This window comes from Labeo rohita, chromosome 14 (genome assembly GCF_022985175.1).
Source record: "Labeo rohita strain BAU-BD-2019 chromosome 14, IGBB_LRoh.1.0, whole genome shotgun sequence".
Classification (NCBI taxonomy): domain Eukaryota; kingdom Metazoa; phylum Chordata; class Actinopteri; order Cypriniformes; family Cyprinidae; genus Labeo; species Labeo rohita.
Window position 1 is genome coordinate 26099715 of NC_066882.1, and position 23380 is coordinate 26123094.

Sequence of the window (23380 nt, forward strand, 5' to 3'; positions counted from 1 at the left end):
AAACACATCTGATGTTACTCAATCAAAACCAGCAGGTTCACTTTTCACATCTGACCCAGAAGTGGCGATTAAACAGCTGAAATTTGAGATCACAGACCAATGACCACATGGGTGGTGAATTCAAAACTGTCCTGTTTTGAAGTGGTTTAGCCACCTAGTTATCAGTTTTGGCTGTTGAAAACCCATCCTGGGTCAGATTGAACACCGGTTTGAACAGCGGCACTGTGACGGTGGAAAAAGAGAGACAGACAGACAGACAGAGAGACGGACAGATCGCGAGAGGAGGGTCTGTACACTGAACTCAGGAGCACAGGAGGGATTTTACACATCCAGACTCAGGCAAGGCAAATGGACGAAGCCACATGACGTCATTAATTACATCTCCAGTTGAACATTCAGCATTTTTCTTGTTTTTTACACATTAATTATTGTCTTTACAGAGTAAAAAATATAGAGAATTAACAAAGGAAACTCTTGCAAATATGGCCATCGACTGTTTCATCTGTAGCTGCAGGTGTGAGCGGTCGGATCACCTGTGTATATGCGGTAAAATATGTGAAAACATCATGACGAAGCTTTTATTGCACCTTTGTACAGGAGCGAAGCAGGCAGAGGCGGGACAGGAAGTGGGCGGGACGGGCTGGGGGGAGTTTACAGTTGCAGGCCAGGCATCAGACACACAGCAGCACTAGAGGAGGGGAGAGGTCACCTCAAAGGTCAAAGGTCATCGTTATCAGAAGTCCATGATGCAGTTCTGCAGAGATCAGATACGAGGTGTGTGTGTGTGTGTATGTGTATGTGTGTGTGCGTGTGCGTGTGATGCTCTCAGCTTATCATGATAACAACTGATTCCATCTGAGAATGTGATCGATAGACAGAGAGAGAGAGAAAGAGAGTCAGAATGAAAGAAAGATGGACTACCTGTGGCTTGATGCTTATATTCTAGGATAGGGCTGCAGGATTAATCAAACCAAAATCACAATATGGCTTAGTTTAAATAAAAAAGGCTGTGGTTTAAGTAAAATGTATATATAAATGTGACCCTGGACCACAAAACTCGTCTTAAGTAGCACTGCTATATTTGCAGCAATAGCCAAAAATGGTATGGGTCAAAATTATCGATTTTTCTTTTGTGCCAAACATCATTAGGATATTAAGTAAAGATCATGTTCCATGAAGATATTTTGTAAATTTCATACCGTAAATATATCAAAACTGAATGTAACTTAAAACGGAACTTGCTGCTTTGGCAAGGGGCGTGGCAGTACTGAAACACTGTCTAAGCTGTTCGCCAATCAGAATGCATTAACCAATCACAACACATTTAGTTTTTCAGAAGGCGGGGCGTCATCAGACCCGGAATTAATCGAGGCATTTGTGCCAGGCTGGGGAGAAAGGTATTGTAATAATGTAAATTATGTGAAAAATGCGTTTTTCGAAGCACCAAGGATGAAAGAATGTTCTAGTACACCCCCAAAACAAAATCAAGACTTTGTAAAAGAGCATAACAGGACCCATTTACACCGAGATTTCTCAGTATTTCGATTTTTTGCACCCTCAGATTCCAGATTAGATCAGAAAAGCAGATGATCTCAATTTTAAAAAACAGACCCTTAAGACTTTTGTGGTCTTAACTTAAGGTTTTGTGGTCCTGGGTCACATGTTATTTAATATTTAATTTTATTTATTATTATTAATAATAAATTAAATTAAATTAAATTTTAAAAATCCTCTCAAATCGTGTAGCCCTATTTTAGGGTATCCAAAGAAAAAAACCCTTGTGTTTTTCCAAACCTGCATGATTTTGTCTTCCCACCACTCTCAAATCTCTTTAATTACATGAAAACCAATGGCGTCTATTGTCATATGTCATGTTTTAAACATATTTAATAAAATACAATTGAGATTTTAGAGATGCATTTCTTAAATGCCATAGAAATGCAGTTCCTTTTTAATGAAAAGTTCTTGAACCCTTTTCCGCTATAAAGAAACTTTCTTTATAAAGGTTCTTCACAGAACCACTGATGCCAGTAAAGACTCTTTCATTTTAAGAGTGTATGTTTTATGTCGTTTTGTCATTTTGTTTAGTCTGTAATGTATAAACATAGTGAAAACATGCTTCAAAAACCTGTTCATACAGGTTTGGAATAACATCAGGGATAGTAAATAATGTTTGTCTGATTATTTACTCCTTTTGATCTAATAAATATGACCCAGAACCACAAAACCAGTCATAAGGGTCAATTTTTTGAAAATGAGATTTACACATCATCCAAAAGCTGAATAAATAAGCTTTCCATTGATGTATGGTTTGTTAGGATATTTGGCCGTGATACAACTACTTGAAAATCTGGAATCTGAGGGTGAAAAAAATCAAAATACTGACAAAAAAGCGCCTTTAAAGTTGTGCAGATGAAGTTCTTAGCAATATTACTAACCAAAAATTAATTTACAGTAGGAAATGTACAAAACATCCTCACGGAACATGATTTGTACTTAATATCCTAATGATTTTTGGCATAAAAGGAAAAAAACATCCTTTTGACCCATTTAGTGTATTGTTGACTATTGCTACAAATATACCTGTGCTACTCAAGACTGGTTTTGTGGTCCATGTCACAAATGTTATAGATAACATTGAAAAGGTGCAGTGACAAACACAAGAAAAAAGTAGAGAATAAATAGGTGTTAGGAAGCCATAAGCCCATCAGTTCGTTCCTCTGTTACCCACAATCCCTCAGGAGCACCCAGAAACTTCCCCTCTGGGCGCGAAACGCCTTGTATAATCCATCTGCAGTGGTGTCTATGATCACTGAGCGAGACGTCTCCTTCTGCGGAGAACTCACCGCTGACATGAGCGAGAAAAGACGTGTCAGAAAGATGAGAAACGAGTGTGTGAATACAGTCATAGGAACAGAACTAAGCTGCTGTGATCTGATATCAGCACTAAACTCTTCTGCGGTGTTTGACGATCGTGGATCATCCGATCCGGCTCCTTCTCTATAGGAGCCGAGTGGGTGATTGCTGAGCGAGTGAGGTCGGCAAAAAATGAGAAACTCAGAACTGTATGCAAATCAAAATCAGAAAACAGCAAGCGGAGGACGTGATGCCTGTCAGAAGGCCTCGATTCAGCCATACGAACCTCACGTGTGCTTATAAAATTGTTTAAGCTTGACACATCGGGTCGGATCAGACTATTTTGATCAAATGACGAATGCAGAATGAGGTGGGGATTCGAGGCCGACGTGACTCCAGGGCCCAGAGTCTCACGGATGCGCTAACGACGGCAAATTCATCTGCCGACAGCCGTCACGCTGTTTCATTCGCCTTCTGTTTTTCGAAGCGCTCTGTAATGGTTTGAAAAGGTCAGGGTGACGAGCCGTTTGATCGCTTCTGAATTCTGTCAAGCCGAAACTCTCGAGCTTCAGCGAACGTATCGCACAGAGAGCCGACGCAAAGGTCACGATCCACTTAAACACTGCGAGTCGGTGAAAGAAAAACAGAACAAAACAGAATGAAGGACTTTGAAAGTAAATCATCAGCTGAAAACAACAAACAAACGATAATATCAGGCTCGCGGCCGGCGCTGCGCTCACATCGTGTCGGAATTACTGCAATTACCAGATTCTGTTCACATGCTTAGACACAGATGTTATTTTTCTACTGTGGCATCCGTGAGAGTAAATACATGAATTTATGCTCAAATTCTTGTGGAAAATATTGTGAAACAAAGGCAACGCTCCAGGCGATACTGCCTGCGATAAAATAAGATCATATCAAACAGGCAGTCAAATAACTCTTGTCATTTTGGCTGTTTTACATGATGTCAACACTGCAAAAAATGCTGTTCTTCCTCAGTATTTTTCCTTGAGATTTACTCCAAATTCAAAATGACTTAAGATATTAAGTCTTGCTTAGATTTTAAAAGCTTTAGAAGTTTATGCTTAAAACAAGAGCACGTATCTGTTAATGGGGTCAAAAATAAATTCACAAGATGATTTTTCTGACCCCATTTGCAGATATTTGTTCTGTAAGACTGGTTTTCAGAGAAATGCAGTAAAATTAAGTGAGTTTATGCTTAAAAGAAGAACAAATATCTGCAAGTAAGGTCAGAAAAATAATCTTGAAGTCAAGTATTTTTCTGACCCCACTGGCAGATATTTGTTCTTTTATGCATAAATTCATTATCTTACGTCATTCTGCATGTCAAGTCAATTAAAATTAGAAAAGCTGCCTTGGCAACTAACTGAAATAAATTAAAACGTGCTAAGAAAGTACTAAAACCACTAAAAAAAAAAAAAGCTGTATAGAAATATATTATATTATAGAATCTTATTTCATAATATTAACTATCCATTGGTTTTAAAATCTAAAAAAAAAAAAAAAAAAAAAAAAAAAGATAAAAACACATGATAAAACATTTAGAAATAATGTTCAGTAATTTAAATTAAATATAAATACTTGATGAAAACTAGAAATGTTGTTTTGGCAACTAAATGAAATAAATTTAAAGTACTAAAACCACTAAAAAAAAAAAAGGAAATAAATCATATATAATATTATTTAATAATATTAATTATCCATTGATTTTAACATTTCAAAATTAATTTAAAAAAATAAAAATGCTAAAAACACATGACAAAATTACTAAAACTAAGAATTAATTTTCAGTAATTTAAATAAAGCTGAAATAACATCAAATTTAAACTAGAAATGTTGTTTTGGCAACTAACTGAAATAAATTTAAACGTTAAAGTACTAAAATCACTAAAAATTAAATAAATCATATTACATAATATTATTTAATAATATTAATTACCCATTGATTTTAAAATGTAAAAATTTATTCTAAAAAAAAATAATGATAGCACATGACAAAATTACTATAATAATTTTCAGTAATTTAAATTAAGCTGAAATAAAATAAAATATTAACACTTGATGAAAAACCAAATATGTTGTCTTTACAACTAACTGAAATAAAATTTGTACTATTAAACAAGATAAAAAAAACTGAGGAGGAACAGCATTTTTGCAAGTTCAACTGTAAGTTCACAATCACATGCATGGGATTTGCTACTTATAATTACAGTAATTCTGAATTGACGTGAAAGCAGCATAAAGTCAAGCGCACACACCCGACTGAAGCTCAGCGCTCTGTGCACATTTACACCGCTTTTTGTTTTTGTGCACATTATACCCAACTAATCACAGTCTACATGCATCAGTTACAAGATCAACCCTCTCTCATTCCCACACAAACACATTCACACAAAAGGAAGGGCTTTAGGTCATTTTCACATGCAGCAGAAAATAAAATAAAAACCAATCAATCTCATTACATCAGATTCAGATGTTAACTAGCACTGTAGCATCTGTGACTAGTTGTAATGTGTCTCACACATAGCGAACATCAAGTTCGCTACGATCGGCAGCCTCATGTGGCAGATTTAAAACATGAAAGCGCGATGAGCTTGGGTCTTGTAGTGCACGTTTGGCTTAAGCCCACCTGATCCTCGCCCTCGAAGGTCTCAGACGTCGTCTCCTGCATTCAGCAGTGGCGTTCATGCATATCACCACTGAGAACGAACCCTTTGAAAAGAACTAGTTAGATAGCCCCCGAAATGCTGAACAATCTCATCATGCACGTCTACCGTCTAGAACCGGTCTAGAATACGCAAGAGAGCGATCCAGGAGTGTTTGAACGAGGGAAAACAGAGGACAGAACATGAAGAGGCGGCTGAGGAAAGAGAGAAAGACAGAATGAGAAGGACAAGTTTAGGTCCAGGATGAGAAGAAGGGGGCGTGTCTGAGGGGGCGGAGCTGGAATGGCTTCAGAACTGTGCATTTTAACATGGGTCCCTGGTTAGTTAGCGGAAGATGGGTGGGCGGAGCTACCAGACGTAGCCCATCTCGTCGTCCTCTCCGTCTTCGTCGTCCTCGATCGCCCCGCGGGGGTGGAGTCGACCCCGCCTCTCTTTCTGCCGGCCCCGCCCACGCTGCGGAGACTCCTCCTCCTGATCGTCCAGTAGAATCACGGCGCCGCCGCCGCTGCCGAAATCTCCAGATGTCTCCTGATCCTCCTCTACACACAAACACAGAGGCACATAAAAGGGAAGGTGTCAGGTGGATAGATAGTGGGTGTGCGTCTGTGTTCTGAGGAAGATCATTTATTATATATAAAATATGATATTTTATACATTTTGACAGAGAACTCCAGAAACACTGGTGAATAATGTAGCTTCAGATGTCAGAAACACACACACACACACGTATCTGGAGTTTGCTGCAGGAATCAAAATGTGTGTATATATCAGTGTTATTGTTAACAAAATCTCAAACTATTAGAGGCGTTTTCAAAATATGCTGAAATAAAATCAAATGTAAATTTTGGATGAAAAACTTCAACTTGAAAAAAAAAACTTAAATGAAAAATAGAAATGCTGCCTTGGCAAGTACAAAAATGGCTAAAATGAAGACTGAAATAAAAACAAATTAAAGCTATAGAAAATATACACAATAATGCACATAATAAAATGATTAAAACTAGTGTTCAGTAATTTTAGTAACTGAAATAAAGCTGAAATAAATCTAAATCAATCAATCAATCTATCTATCTACCTATCATCTGCTCAAATTTAAGCTATTCAAAATGATTTTCAGTAACTGAAATAAAGTTAAAATAAAATGTAAACATCAGATGAAAATTAACTTGAAAATATGCTGAAGTACTGAAATGAAAACAAATTAAATCTATAAAAATATAAAAAATTAAAAGTACAATAAAAATGGCAAAATTACACAACAAAAAATACTAAAATTTAAACCATTAAAATAATTTTCAGTAATTCGAATAAAAACTAAATTTAAACAAACAAACAAACAAATAAATAAATAAATAAATGTCAGATTAAAAATGTAAACTGATACAATAAATATTGAAAATTAAAATGAAAATGAGAAATGTTGCCTTGGCAACTGAATGAAATGAGTTGAAGTATTAAAATGATTAAAAAGTGAAACTGAAATAAAAAGCAAAGTAAATCTATAGAAATGTTAAAAAAAAAAAAATACTATAAAAATGACAAAATCACACATCAAAAATACAAAAAATTTAAACCATTAAAATTATTTTCAGTCATTCAAATAAAGCAAAAATGTAAACAAATAATTAATAAATAAATAAATGTCAGATTAAAAATGTAAACTGAAACAATAAATATTGAAAATTTAAATGGAAATTAGAAATGTTGCCTTGGCAACTAAATGAAATGAGTTGAAGTACTAAAGTTACTATTTACTATTTATTATATATTTCAGTGAAACTGAAATAAAAAGCAAATTAAATCTATAGAAATATAAAAAATAAGAAGCACTACAAAGAAATGACAAAATCAGACAACAACCACAACAAAAAAAAAACCCTAAAATTTAAACCATTAGAAATGATTAAAACACATAAAGCTAAAATAATAATAATAATAATAATAAAAAAAAACCTAACTAAATAAATAAAGTGAAACAAGAAATATTAAAAACTGAAATGAAAATTACAAATGTTTCCATGGCAAATCAAATGAGTTAAAGTACTAAAATTACTAAAAGTGAAGCTGAAATAAAAAGCACATAAAATCTATAGAAATATAAAAAATAAAAAGTACTATAAAAATGACAAAAAATCACACACACACACACAAAAACCCTGAAATTTAAACCATTAAAAATCATTAAAAGCCATTAAAACACATAAAGCTTAAATAAATAAATAAAATGTAAACTGAAACAAGCAATGTTGAAAATTGAAATGCAAATTAGAAATGTTGCCTTGGCAGCTACATTAAATTAGCTGAAGTACTACAATTATTAAATCTAAGACTGAAATGAAAACAAACTAAAGCTATATAAAAATATACACATAATAAAATTATGTAAACTAGTGTTCCATAATTTTAGTAACTGAAGTAAAGCTGAAATAAATCAAAAAATTACAAACACAATAAAAATAAAAAATTTAAACCATTAAAATTTAAGTAATTCAAATAAGGCAAAAACATGCAACAAACTTACTAATACAAATAAAAAAAAAAAAGCTTAAAAAATATAAAAATAAAAGCTCAGTTAAAACAGTAATACATACTCTAAAAGTATATAGATAGTGCTAAAAGAAGACTGGTGTGTGAAGTACAGGTTAGGCTGTGTGTGTGATAGTGTGTGTTTTAGTGTCTGTACCACAGGTAGGGTTTCCCTGTCTGCGGGATCCTGCGATCTCGTTGCCGTATTTGTCAACACACCAGCACTGCCCGGTGCTGCCGTGACACTGAGTGGCCTTGAAATACCCGTCCTCGGTACAGCGTGGCACATACGCCCCTACAGACACACACACAGAATTACAAGTCATTTCATGCAGGATTATTGATGCTGATTGGTCAAGAGAAATTCAGGAGGGGCTAACAGCTGTTCATCAAACCCACCCACCTATCAGAGTCTTCCTTCGGCTCTGAGAATGAATCCTGTTCATCTCGTTCTGACACGGCATGCCTGGAGAAACACATTTAAAACAGTTTCTAGCATCTGTGACTTTTCTATTTTGATTTATGACTTGCTCCCACTGCAAAATGTTCCCAAATATAATGTACATTATGTCATTTTTTTCCAAACTCACCATCAGGTTTCTGAAAACAGTAGCACCACTCGTTGTTGGACAGCTTTCCATCTTTGAAGGAGTCGCAGGAGTTGAACAGCGGCCGCATGCACAGCTCGTATTTGTCGAGGTAAATGGCGCTGAGCTCCGATTGGTCGAGCAGAAGGTCGTAGTTCATGTCCAGCTTGTTGAACATCCACCCCAGAGAATCTTTACAGATGGGCAAAATGCTGGTGTCAAAACCTAAAGGACAGAAAGAAAGAGAGAGAGAGCGGGACGGTCAGGTTCACACTGTTAGACAGACATATTAGGCAAACTTAATAATAATAATAATAATAATAATAATAATAATCTTTTTAATTCACTGTTCTTTGTGTTATATTTACTGGTTTTAACAGGGTAAATAATAAATAAAAGTCAAATAATTATAAATAATATGTTTTGGAAAATTAGAAATGTTAATTTGGCAATAAACTGAAACAAGTTTAAGCTAAAGTAATAATTCTACTAAAACTAATATAAAAACAAAGCTATACAGCAAAATATAAAGTTCAAACGAAATGAAACAAAACAAATAAAATTAAATAAAAGTGGCAAATAAATATAACATTTCTGTAATAAGAATAATAATATAATGATTTTAATTCACTTGTATGCATTATAAAATCTACTTTTTTCTTTTCTTTTCTTTTTTATTTTACATTTATTTTACCAGATAAAGCCAGTAAATATAACACAATAAATGTAAATATATAAATATAGAACTGAGTGAAGGGTGAATTAAAATTTATTTAGTTATTTATTTACTTACTTACTTCCTTACTTCCTTATTCATTCACTTTATTATTATTATTATTATTATTAATAATAATTATAATACTGTGATAATATAATTGTTATATTATTACAGTAATATTATGCTTTCTTTACTTATTTATTTTACTTGCTGAAACCAATAAATATAACAAAATAAATGTAAATATATAAATAGTGAAGGGTGAATTAAATTTATTTATTTGTTTATTATTTTCTTACTGTACTTATTCATTCATTAACTTATTTACTATTATTATTATTATTATTATTATTACAGAAATATTATGTTTTCTTTACTTATTTATTTTGCTGGTTGAAACCAATAAATGTAACAGAATAAATTTAAATATATAAATAGTGAAGGGTGAATTAATTAATTAATTAATTTCCTTACTGTAGTTATTCATTCATTCACTTATTTACTTTTATTATTATTATTATTATTACAGTAATATTATGTTTCCTTAACTGATTTATCTTACTGGTTGAAACCAATAAATATATAATACAATAAATACAAATACTGAACTGAGTGAAGGGTGAATTAAAATGATTATTTATTTGTTTGTTTGTTTGTTTATTCATTCATTAATTCACTTTTTTTATTATTGTTTATTATTATTATTATTATTATTATTACAACTAGAGTAATTTTATGTTCTTTTTAAGTACTTCAGCTTTTTAGTTGGCAACATTATTAATTTTCTTATCTATTTATTTTACTGGTTGAAACCAATAAATATAAATATAAATATAAATATAAATATAAATATAAATATAAATATAAATATAAATATAAATATAAATATAAATAACTGAGTGAATTAAAATAATTTATTTATTTATTTATTCATTAATTTACTTATTTACTTTTATTATTATTATTTTTATTGTTACTACTACAGTAATATGTTCTTTTTTTTAGTACTTCAGCTTTTCAGTTAGCTGCCAAAAAAGCTAGTTTCTAATTTTATTTACTTTTTTATTTTACTTGAAACCAATAAATATGACACAGTAAACATAACATTCATGCATACTACTACAAATTCTGTGGAAAGTATCAGATCTTCACATATTTGAGAACTGAGAATTTTCTCAGTTGATTTCAGATACGACAGAATATCCGCAGACTCTGCAGACTTTCACAGAAATTGGCAGTAGTACATCAGGTGATATATTGGGTCTTTCAAGTAAAATAAATAAGTAAAATAATAATAAATAAGATACAGTGGACAGAAAAGCATTAATAAAGCGGTTGTGACTGAGCTCTGAACACATTTGTACCACTGTAAAACACTTACGTCCTTGTGCAGCGTCGCTCGTGCTGCTCTTCAGGTCTCTGTTGGCGTCCGTGTGCAAAACCCCGAACCAGTCTTTGAGTCTGGATGCTAAACTTCTCAAATCAGCATCAGTGCAGCCTACAGAAACACACAAACACACAATTAAATGAGCATGACTGTGTGCTGATGATACGTTTATCTGTCTGACTTCACAATAGTCGTGCAGGAGACTCAGACACACACACACACACACTGAGGAAGCTCTGATTACATTCAGCTCTTCATTTCTGTTTACAAACTGATTTACAAAGAAACAATTACAGTCCCCTACAGACAGACTGAACAGACACAGGCCAGAAACCAGAACAACATTTCATTACTCAAAAGTTCAAGAAAGTTGCTCAGGAAACTTAATGGAATTCACTTTTACTGTCAATAAAATGTGTGTTTCACCTAAAATTTCAGACCTAAATGAGTAATCAGTTGTCTAATTAGAGTCCAGAGCTATAAATTGAATGTAGAGCTGCTGAAACCATGTTTGAGCGCATACTGACATCTGTAGAAGAAATAGATATGAAAGATCTCATTTGTGATTCTTCTGTTATTACAAATCGTGTGAGTGATTGAAACAGCAGGAAAACCTCAGTGGAATAAAATCAAGGGCTTTATTCAGATGGTAATTGTTTTTTGTGAGGGTTTAAGGTAATTTCAGCACTTACAGCCGCTAGTCTGTGATTTTATTGCCGGCTGAGTCGGAAATGTCAGTGATTTTCTCCAAAGCCCAGGAGAATATTCCAGGCCGAATAAGCAAGTGTTTCTGACAAACATCGAGGTCGCGTGTTAAATTAATTCTCATCTGAATCGACATGTCTGAATTCACAAGGAGGAATTGAAAAGCGCCGTAGGGCGGCTGTTTGACACTTTCACTGTAATGAGAATGTGAGTTTTTGCCGTAATGGGGGCTTGTTTCAGAGAATTGCTCCAAATGAACTACATGAATAAAATTATGTCGTTTCCTCGATGTGGAATAAGGTCACGTGACTCTCTGTGAATTAATTGACATTTGGATGTTTTACCACAAAAAAATAAGGCAGAACTGAACTACAGAGAAATTAGAAAAATAACGCTAACATCCTGTCTACACAGGAAGTATCTCACATGCCAATCATCTATCTATCAAAAAATATGAATCAAAAAGTATGTCTAATTAACTGAAATCATGAAACTTACACAATTTAATAGTGATTTAGTAATGGTTTAACAAAAACGATATTTGTATTGCTCTATGAAATACGTTGTTTTCCCTCCCTAATTCAGGTTTTTTTTTTTTTTTTTTTTTTTCTGGATACAACTTTAATGGTTTAATTACATTTTAATAACCAAAAACATCTCTAATTAACTGAAATATTATATATATATAATTTTATTCAGAAATAATAATATCATATTTTTTTCAGAAATACATTTTTTTCCCTTTTTTTTAAATTTCAAAAATATAATAATAAAATAAAAGGCTCCAGAATCACGATGACCCCCCCAAAAAAAAAAAAACAATAAAATAAATAAAATGGATAAATCAAAATAATAATAATAATAATAATAATAATAATATATTATTATACATATTATTATACATAATAATAATAAAAATAAAATAAAATAATAATAAAAAAAAATGTTTCAACATCCTCATGACCCCCCATAGGACAAGTATTATTTAAATTAAATTAAATTAAAATTATTTATTATTTAAAATTAAAATTAAAATAATAAACTAAACTAAATTAAACTAAACTAAACTAAACTAAACCAAAATAAAATAAAAAATAAAGGCTCCAACATCCCCATACCCCTCCACAGGCTCGGGCATCACCATGAAAGAATGAATAAATAAATAAATAAATTAAATAAAATAAATAAATAAATAAATAAATAAATAAATAAATAAATAAATAAATAAATAAAGGCTCCAACACCCCCATGACCCTCCACAGGACAAGTAGTTTGGAAAATGGATAAAACAAATAAAATAAAATAAAATAAAATAAAATAAAATAAAATAAAATAAAATAAAATAAAATAAAATAAAATAAAAAGTCATGCTTCCCCACAAACCTACTTATCTTAAATAAAAATTCTTTAAAACAAAGTTAAACAAACAAGTTAAAACAAACATTTATTTTGACAGGTTGCTGTGAAGACCTCTTTTATGATATGAAGTTTCTGTTATGATATGACCGCCAAAACAGTCCTAGAGATTATGTTTATGTGTTCATCTATTCATATATTGAGGTGGCAGAAGTTTTTATCTACTGAAAACTACAAAAATCACACAACAAAATTACTTAAGCTTTTAAAATGGAAAATGGAAAATTAAAAAAAAAACAAAAAAACTTTGACTTCACAGCTAGAAATAAAAGATGGTTAGTAAGCCAGAAACATCACAAGCTGCAAGGAGTTGTTTTAAATATATAACAAAATTGGCAAAAAAAACAACAACAAAGAAACGCATTTATTTTATTTTTTAAAAGATGATTTAAAACAGGGCATCTGTCAGCTGAACCTGAAGCAACAACTCTACTGACTGCAAAGGAAGCGATTTAATTTTGAATGCGAAGTCTTGTTTTTTTGGTCTATATTCAGTCTTACAGCACTATAACACACACACACACACACACACACACACATTCTCCTCTATATAATCCTGTGTGTCTCTATATCTGAGAGTGTTGGATTATTTTGGTAGTTGTGTGAATCACACCTCTGAGCAGGAACCAGATAACACAGCACTGTAATTCCTCTATTCTGCTGATATATCTGTGCTATGATACATTGGATCATATCTCGTGTGTGTCTGTATTGCAATCATAACTCTGGTTTACACTATTCATAAAGCAGCAGAAACACACAGTGCCAGTGGGGAGGATTATGGAGATTACCTTTAGCATGTGTCTCTCTGTGTGTTTGGCCAGTAAATACGCTGGACTGGAAAAAAACATTAATAAAGTGTTGATTTTATATGAAGAAATAAAGAAGATTAATAAAGAAGATTAACCAGCTGACTGAGAGTCTTTGAAACTGTTAAAACGGCAACTGCAGTAAATCTATAAAACGACAGAGAAGAAAATTTGAGATTGTGATGGAAATGTAGGCCACTGCTAACTAGTTTGAAAATAGGTAAATTATCATCAAAAAAATCTAATATTTTATAGCTTTTCCAATGGTCTTCAAATAGTTTACAAACCAAAGTATGTATATATATATATATATATATATATATATATATACAATAAAAATATATAAAATAAAATAAATAAAATTAAATAATAAAAGGCTCCAGCATCACCATGACCCCACAAGAAATAAATAAAATGAAATAAAATACAATAATAAAAACGCTTCAGCATCACCTTGACCTCAAAAAATAAAATAAAAACAAAACAAAATTAAATTAAATTAAATTAAATTAAATTAAATTAAATTAAATTAAATTAAATTAAATTAAATACAAATAGGCTCCAGCATCACCATGACCCCACAAAATAAATGAAATAAAATAAAATATAATAATAATAAAAAAAGGCTCCAGCATCACCATGATCCCCCAAAGTAAAATAAAATATAAAATAAAATAAAAATAGGATTCAGCATCACCATGACCTCACAAATAAAATAAAATAAAATAAAATAAAATAAAATAAAATAAAATAAAATAAAATAAAATAAAATAAAATAAAATAAAAGGCTTCAGCATCACCATGACCCCACAATAAATACATAAAATAAAATAAAATAAAATAATAAAAATGCTTCAGCATCACCTTGACCCTAAAAAATAAAATAAAAACAAAATTAAATTAAATACAATTAAATACATCACCATGACCCCCAAAGTAAAATAAAATATAAAACAGCCTTCAGCATTACCATGACCTCACAAAAAATAATACAATTAAATTAAATTAAATTAAAATAGGCTCCAGCATCACCATGACCCCACAAAACAAAACAAAAAAATTAAAACAGGTTCCAGCATTACCATGACCTCACAAAAAAATAAAAATAAAAATAAAAATAAAAAATAAAAAATAAATCAATCGATAAAAAATAATAAAATAAAATAAAATAAAATAATAAAATAAAATAAAATAAAATAAACTCTTTCAGTTTAAAAGCATCAGAAGAGCTTCCATAAGTTACCAATCCACAGAATAAGTGTTAACTGGTAAAACAAGGTAAAACAAGAGTTGCCAAACGTGGAACTCCTGCAACCCACTAAAAAAACAGCAATAAATCATCTTCCTGAGATGTGTAACACTGATTATTCTTTATTTTTACTGTTCCATCTGGAAACAGCAGCTTTGCAGACAACACACTTCACCTCTACAGCACAGATGAGTGCGTTTGACCGCAGTCATGTGACAAAGACTTTCATGAAGAAAAGGAAGTGCAGTAAAGACTTTGATGGTGCAGTAAAGCACCATGAAGTGTTGTAAAACGAGTCTTGTTACCGTGGCGACTGATGTGCGTTGTGTACGCGCTCTCACGAGCCTGTAATGTAATTAACCTACACAGAGATAAACCCTAATGAAACGCCACACGCTGCAGCTTAACCGGAGAGAGACAGCATTACAAACACACAGCTCGCTGTCAGCGCCTGCCAAATTCACAACACAAAGCCTCCGAACAATAGAGCAGCAGTGAACACGCAGAATGTGCAGTCGCGCTGCTGCCGTTACGGAGAGGACCTCAGTGAAAGCGTCTTTAAATATTACCATACTTGCCACACAAAACAAGTACATGTTTAACTTCAATATAAAAGTGGAAGTCTGCAGGAGTCAAGCTGAAGTGTTTAAAGTGCAATAATTCAGCTGAATTGTGTTGTCATAGTTTTGTGACAGAAACATGTCACTTCTATTACCACAAACATCAGCGCAAAGCTGCAAACTGGAAATTGGCGAGTGTCAGGAGGGAAATGGCTTTTCAGAATAAGCCACCTGACTGATAGAAACCGATAACACACACACAGGCACACGCTCACTGCTGTCCTTGTTCCTCAGATAAACACCCAGATCTGAGAGCAGAGAAAAAAAGACAAATCTAGAAATAGAAATGTGCTGCGTCTGTGTGGCTAGAAACATACTCTACACCTTTATGCAAACATGCAATCCATCTACTTCTGGTCAGATTGTCTTTCTGATTAAATATGGCCATGATGAACCAATAGTGTAATGATACATTCACAATTAAAGTAAGTTAACAACATCATAACATTTAGTTTAAAGGGATAGTTCACCCAAAAAAATGTAAATTCTGCCATTAGTTACTCACCCTCATGTTGTTCCAAACCCATAAGACCTGAGAGCTTTCTGATCCTGCATAGACAGCAATGCAACTGACACGTTCAAAGTCCAGAAAGGTAGTTTCCACGTAGTAGTCCATGTGACATCAAAAATAGTCCATGTGACATCACTGTAATTTTATGAAGCTACAAGAATACTTTTTGTGTGCAAAGAAAACAAAAATAACAACTATATTCAACAATTTCACGAGAGTATCACAACGCATGAGTGTGGTGCTGCTGACGCAGGAACCGGCGTTGTGACGTAGAACCCGGATGCGTAAACATGTCTGAAGGTTTCGACAGAGACGATGATTTGCAATTACCCTACTTATTCGAACCAAAAATATACAGACAATGAAATGAGAGGGGCTATTCTGACACGATGCAATATGCTATTATGGTCAGATGTGATTTATTTTCTGGAAAATGCAAATAAACAAATAAATAATAAAAAAAGGATGTGGACTGAAACTACATTTACTTTTTTCTACTTAAATAAAAAAATGTTTTATTTTATTTTTTATTTTTTTATTCATACAGAATCTGTGGAAGTCTGCCTCTGCCACTGAATAAAAAATTAAAAAAGGTTATTGTGACTTTATCTGACAGTTCTAATTTCTTTTAAAGAATTGTGTGGTACAAACTCACAACTGCGAGAAATAAAGTCACAATTTCGAGATACAAATCTGCAATTCTCAGTCTAAATTTCAAAAAAGTCAATTATGAGATATAAATTGATCATTCTGAGAATAAAGTCGTGATTTCAAAATATAAACTCGTAATTCGAAAAAAAAAATGTCACAATTTCGAGATATAAACTTGTAATTCTAAGCAAAAAAGTGACAATTTTGTGATATAAACTCATAATTCGGAGAAGAAAATGTCAATTTCAAGATATAAATTCGTAATTCAGAGAAAAAAATTACAGTTTCGAGATATAAACTAGCAATTCAGAGAAAAAAAGCCAATTTCAAGATATGAATTCGCAAATTCTGAGAAATGTCACAGTTACTTGTACTTTTTAAGCACAAAATCTCGTGTAGCACAGGCTCTGGGATGCGCGTTCACGACACTACATACTATTGAATCACGTCGAAAGGACACACTGAACTACAGACCCAGCGTTTACAAAGCGAACGCGAAAGGACTAACAAAGTGCAAGTAAGTCAAACGCTGTTTACAGACAACGCTTAGCTAGTTTAGCTACAACGATGTCGGACGATTCTGAAGTTGTAGGAGACTACGCCATTCTCTACCTTTTTGAGCCGGAGTACACAGACGATGAACTTAAACGTGATTCATAGTAGTGATGGGAAGTTCGGATCATTTTACCGACTCTGACCTTTGAGTCTCGTTCAGCAAAATGAACAAATCTTTTTGAGTCATTTTGTTCATTTTAGTAAAATATAGTTACGTGAAACTTCCCTAACACATCTACTGCTTACACAAACGTTGATCACACTACAAACAAGACAAAACTATAATGCTATAAGAAACAGAAAAGATTAATTCATTGTTTACCTGGGTCTTTAGTCTATGATTAGTTCACCTCACCTCTTATCTGACAAGTTTTCAGGTTTGAGTTGTTCATTCATCACGTGACAGCCCCATAAGATGAACGAACGACTCGAAAAAACCCGAAGACTCGAAACGGGTGAACTAATTCCAGTACAGAACCTAATAGGATGTTGCGCATGCGCGACTGAACGAATCACCCCCCGAGACGACTCGTTCTTCCTGAGTCATGTTAAAGATTCATTCAAAATGAACAAATCATTCAAGAACGCGCATCCCAGAGCCTGCTACACAAGCTTTTGTGCTTAGAAAGTATACAAATTTTTATTTTTCGAAAAAAAAGCCAGATCGTTTCACTAGATAAGACCCTTCTTCCACGGCTGGGATCGTTTAGAGCCTTTTGAAGCTGCATTTAAACTACATTTTGGAAGTTCAAAATCGGGGGCACAATCGAAGTCCATTATATGAAGAAAAATTCTGAAATGTTTTCCTCAAAAAACATAATTTCTTTACGACTGGAGACAGAAAGACATGAACATCTTGGATGACAAGGAGGTGAGTAAATTATTTGTAAATTGTTGTTCTGGAAGTAGACTTCTCCTTTAACTGTTTAACCAGGAGAAACACTTCGATTCACATGTGTGTTGGTTGAGATGATAATAATCGTCCAAACTCAGCTCATGAATATTAATGAGGTAAGGTTCTCTTTAAGCTACTGCTGTTAAACAGCATGTTCTCTGAACTGTATAATGTTGGGTTTCGCTCGACATCACAGGACGGGTGAGAGAAACTACAGCGAAGACTCTAATTAAATCACTGCATTAACTAGTTGTTCAATTTAGTTCCACAACGTACTTCAAAGAACTCTAAATCAAACATTTAATTTACCAGACTACTGTGGGAGAAACCCAACCATGTTTAACATCCAAACTTACACTGATTTCCATATCTACAGCATAAACTTGACTCTGTATCGTATTTGATAAATTAATTTCTAAGGCCTCTAAATGATCAATACGATCAAAACGTTGCTGAAAAACCCATCACACACAATCTGCCACAAGCTTCTGTCGTCTGATAGATAGATTAGACTTTTAAGCAAGTAAAAGGCCTTTTACTATAATTGTACAAACATCTACCTTCAGCTTGTGATTCACGTGTCTTTCTGATGTCAAATCTTAATTGATTTTTCTCAAGTAAATGTAAGAACAACTTTAATATTAAAAGTAATTTTCAAGAACACTGAAGCAACTTCGCTTTGCTTTATTATCTAAAAACAAACATAAAACATCTAAAATCTCATTTTCTGAGGAACGTTTATTGGTTCATCTCTAAATCATCTTTATATAGCATTGCATTATGTTTTGATCATCAAACTAAGTATTTCAATATCATCTTACTAAGACATATTATTAGAGACATAGAGTGAGGACTGATATTAAGTCGTTTATATCGTATCTGCTTTATTGTTACAAAGATCTGATTTACATTACAATCAGAATTTCATACTTTATGTCCATATAAATATTAGCATCTGCAGGAAACTGCATATTTTTGTTCACACATACAAACTTTTTAAAAGCTTCAGGTCTGCTATTTCAAAAAATGATTTGACTACTATTTCATATATCATGGTTAAACTGTTTCTAGTCTTCTGTGTTTGATTGACAGGTGAGTTTTGGTGCTGACGTGTCGAGCTGTCGCAGTAATTAAAGGCCGCTGTCGTCAGGCTCCGATTGTTCCCGTATACTATGTGGACGATAACTGCTGACGCTCACGCGGGACAGTCGTCCTCATCTTTACAGATAAACGCTAACAGCAGCAGTCACCATTCACACGAGATGATGAACGCATTTAATTCAGACAGACGTAGATATTAGTAATTCCTCACAGAAAACCATCTCTCAGACGATTAACGGCAGGACGGGCGAGATTACACACAGAAACGCTTCTCTCCGTCTGCTGGGTCAGCGGTAATGACATCAGATCAACTGTTTGATGTCACATATAGAGCGTGAGAGATAGATTATAGCATTTAATTAAAGGAATAGATCACATATTTTAATGGAAACTGTCACCGTTCACTCACAAGCGCACATCCTTACAATGAAAGCGGATGGTGACCGAAGCTGCTAAGGCCAAAAAGCATCATAAAAGTATGAAAACAAAAGTTTTTATGAGTTTGTGTGAGGAACAGATCCAAATTATAATCACTACACTAAAAAAAAAAAGTAATAGGATTTACTTAAAAAAGAAAACACTCTATTCAACAACATTGAATTCAACATTATATTTTGAAGCAGAAAGACACAAATAGTACTTTCTTGTAAAATATACTCCAATCATTTTATTTGCATTTATGAAAAATAATGTTACAATGTATTTGCTAAAAACCTCCAATAACTCTCAAATCTTAGTTCATTTTTACTGATAATGGCTTAAATTCGCCTGTGTCTCTCACACAAAATATAACACTTTTATGAGTTACAGTAAAACATAAATTAAATAAAAAATAAATTCATTAATAAATACACACACACACACACACACACATATATATATATATATATATATATACACACACACACACACACACACACATATATATATATATATAAATGATCGAAAACAAAATGAACAGAAATTTGAAATTTGTATATTTTTTATTATTTATTTCTTAGTATATGTTTAGATTATTGTTTTATAGATTATTCCAGTTTTATTTATTTTTAAATGTCCACTAAAAAGTAAAATTAAATTAAAAATTAATGAAAACTATACACACATAATTAAAAATAATAATAAAAATTACAAGACATACTAAAACTTTAATGAAATAATGAAATGAAATAACATTTCATTTTTAAATTTCCATTTAGTTTAACTTGATATACTAATATAATAACTACAACTAAAATGAAGACATATTTGAAAAAAAAAAAAAACTAATAAAAATGACAAGAAATACTAGAACTTTAACTAAAATTACAATGAAAACTATACATTTAAAATATAATAAAATAAAATATACAATTTTATTCCAGTTTTACTTATAATTTCTTCTGTTTCATTTTTAAAAATCTATTTAGTTTAACTTGATATACTAAAATAACAAAGTAAAATTAAATGAAAATGAATGAAAACTATATACACATAATTTAAAAAATAATAATAAAAATGACAAGACATACTAAAACTTTAACTAAAATTACAAAGAAAACTATAAATGTAAAGATATAATAAAATATAGTTTTATTCCAGTTTTATATTTTTTTTCTTCTGTTTCCTTGTAAAATTTCCATTTAGTTTAACTTGCTATACTAAAATACTAAAAAACTACAACTAAATTAAAATACTAGAACTTTAACTACAATTACAATGAAAACTATACATTTTAAAATATAATAAAATAAAATATACAATTTTATTCCAGTTTTACTTATCATTTCTTGTTTCATTTTTAAAAATCAATTTAGTTTAACTTGATATACTAAAATAACTAAAATTAAAATGAAATTAAATTGAATGAAAACTACACACACAATTGAAAAAATACTAAAAATTCAAGAAATACTAAAACTTCAACTAAAATTACAAAGAAAGCCATAAATGTAAAGATATAATAAAATAGTTTTATTCCAGTTCTATTATTTTTTCCTCTTTTTCCTTTAAGTTTAACTTGATATACTAAAATAACTACAACTAAAATTAAAATAAAATTAATGACAACTATTTAGACATTTTTTAAAAACATAAACTAAGAAAAATGACAAACTTTAACTAAAATAAAAAAAGAAATCAGAAAATATAAAAAATAAAAACATTCAAAATATTAAACAAAAAAACTATAATGGCATCAATGATATTAAAAATACTCAGTAGTTTCCAAGAAAATAATATTTAAATTTTTCTACTTCAGAAATTCATGTTCAGTTCAGTTTGTTACTGGCAATTTCTTTGTAATCTTTAAAAAATAAAAAATAAATAAAAATAATAATAAAAAAAGCCCTGTTCCTACACCAACTGTTCCAGTGTATTATACATTTATGGAGTGTTTTGTTGTTTTTGGAGCTCCAGAGCATTGCTCTCCACACTTTTTCCACTGTAAGAAAGAAAGCAGGTCGATATTCTGCCAATAACTGTGTGTTTCAAAAAAGGAACAGTTATACGGTTTTGGAACAACATGATTATGCTCCTCCGAACAAATCTTGCACTCGAGTGTTTTAAAAACACTTTTATTTTAATCCACACACACTGTAATCGAATCTGATCATTTAATATCATTACGCACTTTAATTAGATTTAAACAGCTGAACAGAGTTTGCTCGGCTGTGGCGGTGAATCATATTTAATAAGAGCTTTCAGATGATAAACGGGGAGGTGTGTGTTAAAGTTCAGTATTACATTCTGCAGAATTAAAAGAGTTTTAAATGCACACAGAGACTTCTGCTCTCTAAAGAGGCTAAACGAGCATGATTTAGTCTTGTTTAATTAGCAAAGAACAGGCCAACAGATCACAGACTAAACATTTGCATGAACTCAGAGACTGAGAGAGGAGGAGACGCTTTAAAACTTATAATTAAAGATCTCTGCCACCCAACCCTGAAGAGTTCACACATTCATTCAACGTCATTTCTGTCCTTCACGCTCTGGGAAAATCAATACAAAATGGAGAAAAAACAACGAACGCTTTCTCTTTCTGTCTAAAACTAAAAAAGCCATTTACATTTACCTACTTGAGGATCTTCATGCAACACAAAAAATTGATCTTTTAAATAATTAAAAAAAAAAATTATTTTAGTTTTAGTTAATAGTAACTTAAAATTGTCTCATATGGCTTCGGAGGGCTTGGAAAACACAAGATGAGTCATATGGACTATTTTTTGTTTCTTTTGTGGTGTTTTTGTGCTTTTTGATAGTGTCTGATCACTGTTCACTTTCAGTCACAGTCTGTGGGTTTCTGGGCTCTTGTTGGCTGATGGTCAAACTCACTCAGCAGACGACTCCAACAAAAGCTTGTACTGCTAAACTAAGTCTGACAGACAGCAGAACCTACGCTTTCCATGGTCGCATCTTATTGTTACTGGACTGTTGTCAGGGTAACAGGTGCAAAACGCAGGTGTGGCAGCACAGGTAGATGATCTTAAAGGTCAAAGGGCGTCTAGAGTTCAAGTCCTGCTGCTACACATCTGAATTCAATTATGACCCATATGGTGTTGTGACCACATACTGAGAGTCAGAGTCTGTGATAGCAAGTGAAATGTGTCACCACTACAATCTCATTTGACTATGTTAATTGGGCAGAAAACAATAATTTGGGTATTTTCTCCAGGGATCTGCATAATGTAATTACAGTCAAAGTCTTTCTTTCTTACTCAAGTCCAAAGGGGACAGTGGTTTATGCATAAACAGACAATTTTAGAGAGTAAATTAATTAGTTATTAATTATAGTTTTTAATTAATATTATTATTAACAATACAATTTTAATCACATAATCACTTTTTTTCCATGCTTTAATTTTTAGTAGACCACTGTTGTGCAGAACTTTATTTTTCTACAAAAAAATTGCTTAAAGGAAATGACTGATCTTCGAAAAAAAATATATATATTATAAATGTATATATACATACACACTGCCATTCAAAAGCTTGAGATCAGTAAGATTTTTTTTAAATGTTTTTTTTTTTTTTTTTTTTTTTGAAAAAGTCTCTTATGCACATCAAAGTACTATTTATTTGATCAAAAATACAGGAAAAAAAAGTAACATTCAACAGTTTTCTAGT

At 32.0% G+C, this 23380-nt stretch overlaps 1 protein-coding gene across 1 annotated transcript in view; it reads right to left on the bottom strand.

Annotated features, from left to right (window-relative positions):
• Positions 1-4642: 4642 nt before the first annotated feature.
• spock1 (SPARC (osteonectin), cwcv and kazal like domains proteoglycan 1) overlaps positions 4643-23380 on the bottom strand; it is a 266667-nt gene continuing 247929 nt past the window's right edge. The window contains 5 exon segments of the mRNA XM_051127688.1: positions 4643-6085; positions 8230-8367; positions 8476-8538; positions 8663-8884; positions 10759-10875. Coding sequence (XP_050983645.1) covers positions 5895-6085; positions 8230-8367; positions 8476-8538; positions 8663-8884; positions 10759-10875 — 731 coding nt within the window. The 3' untranslated portion in view covers positions 4643-5894.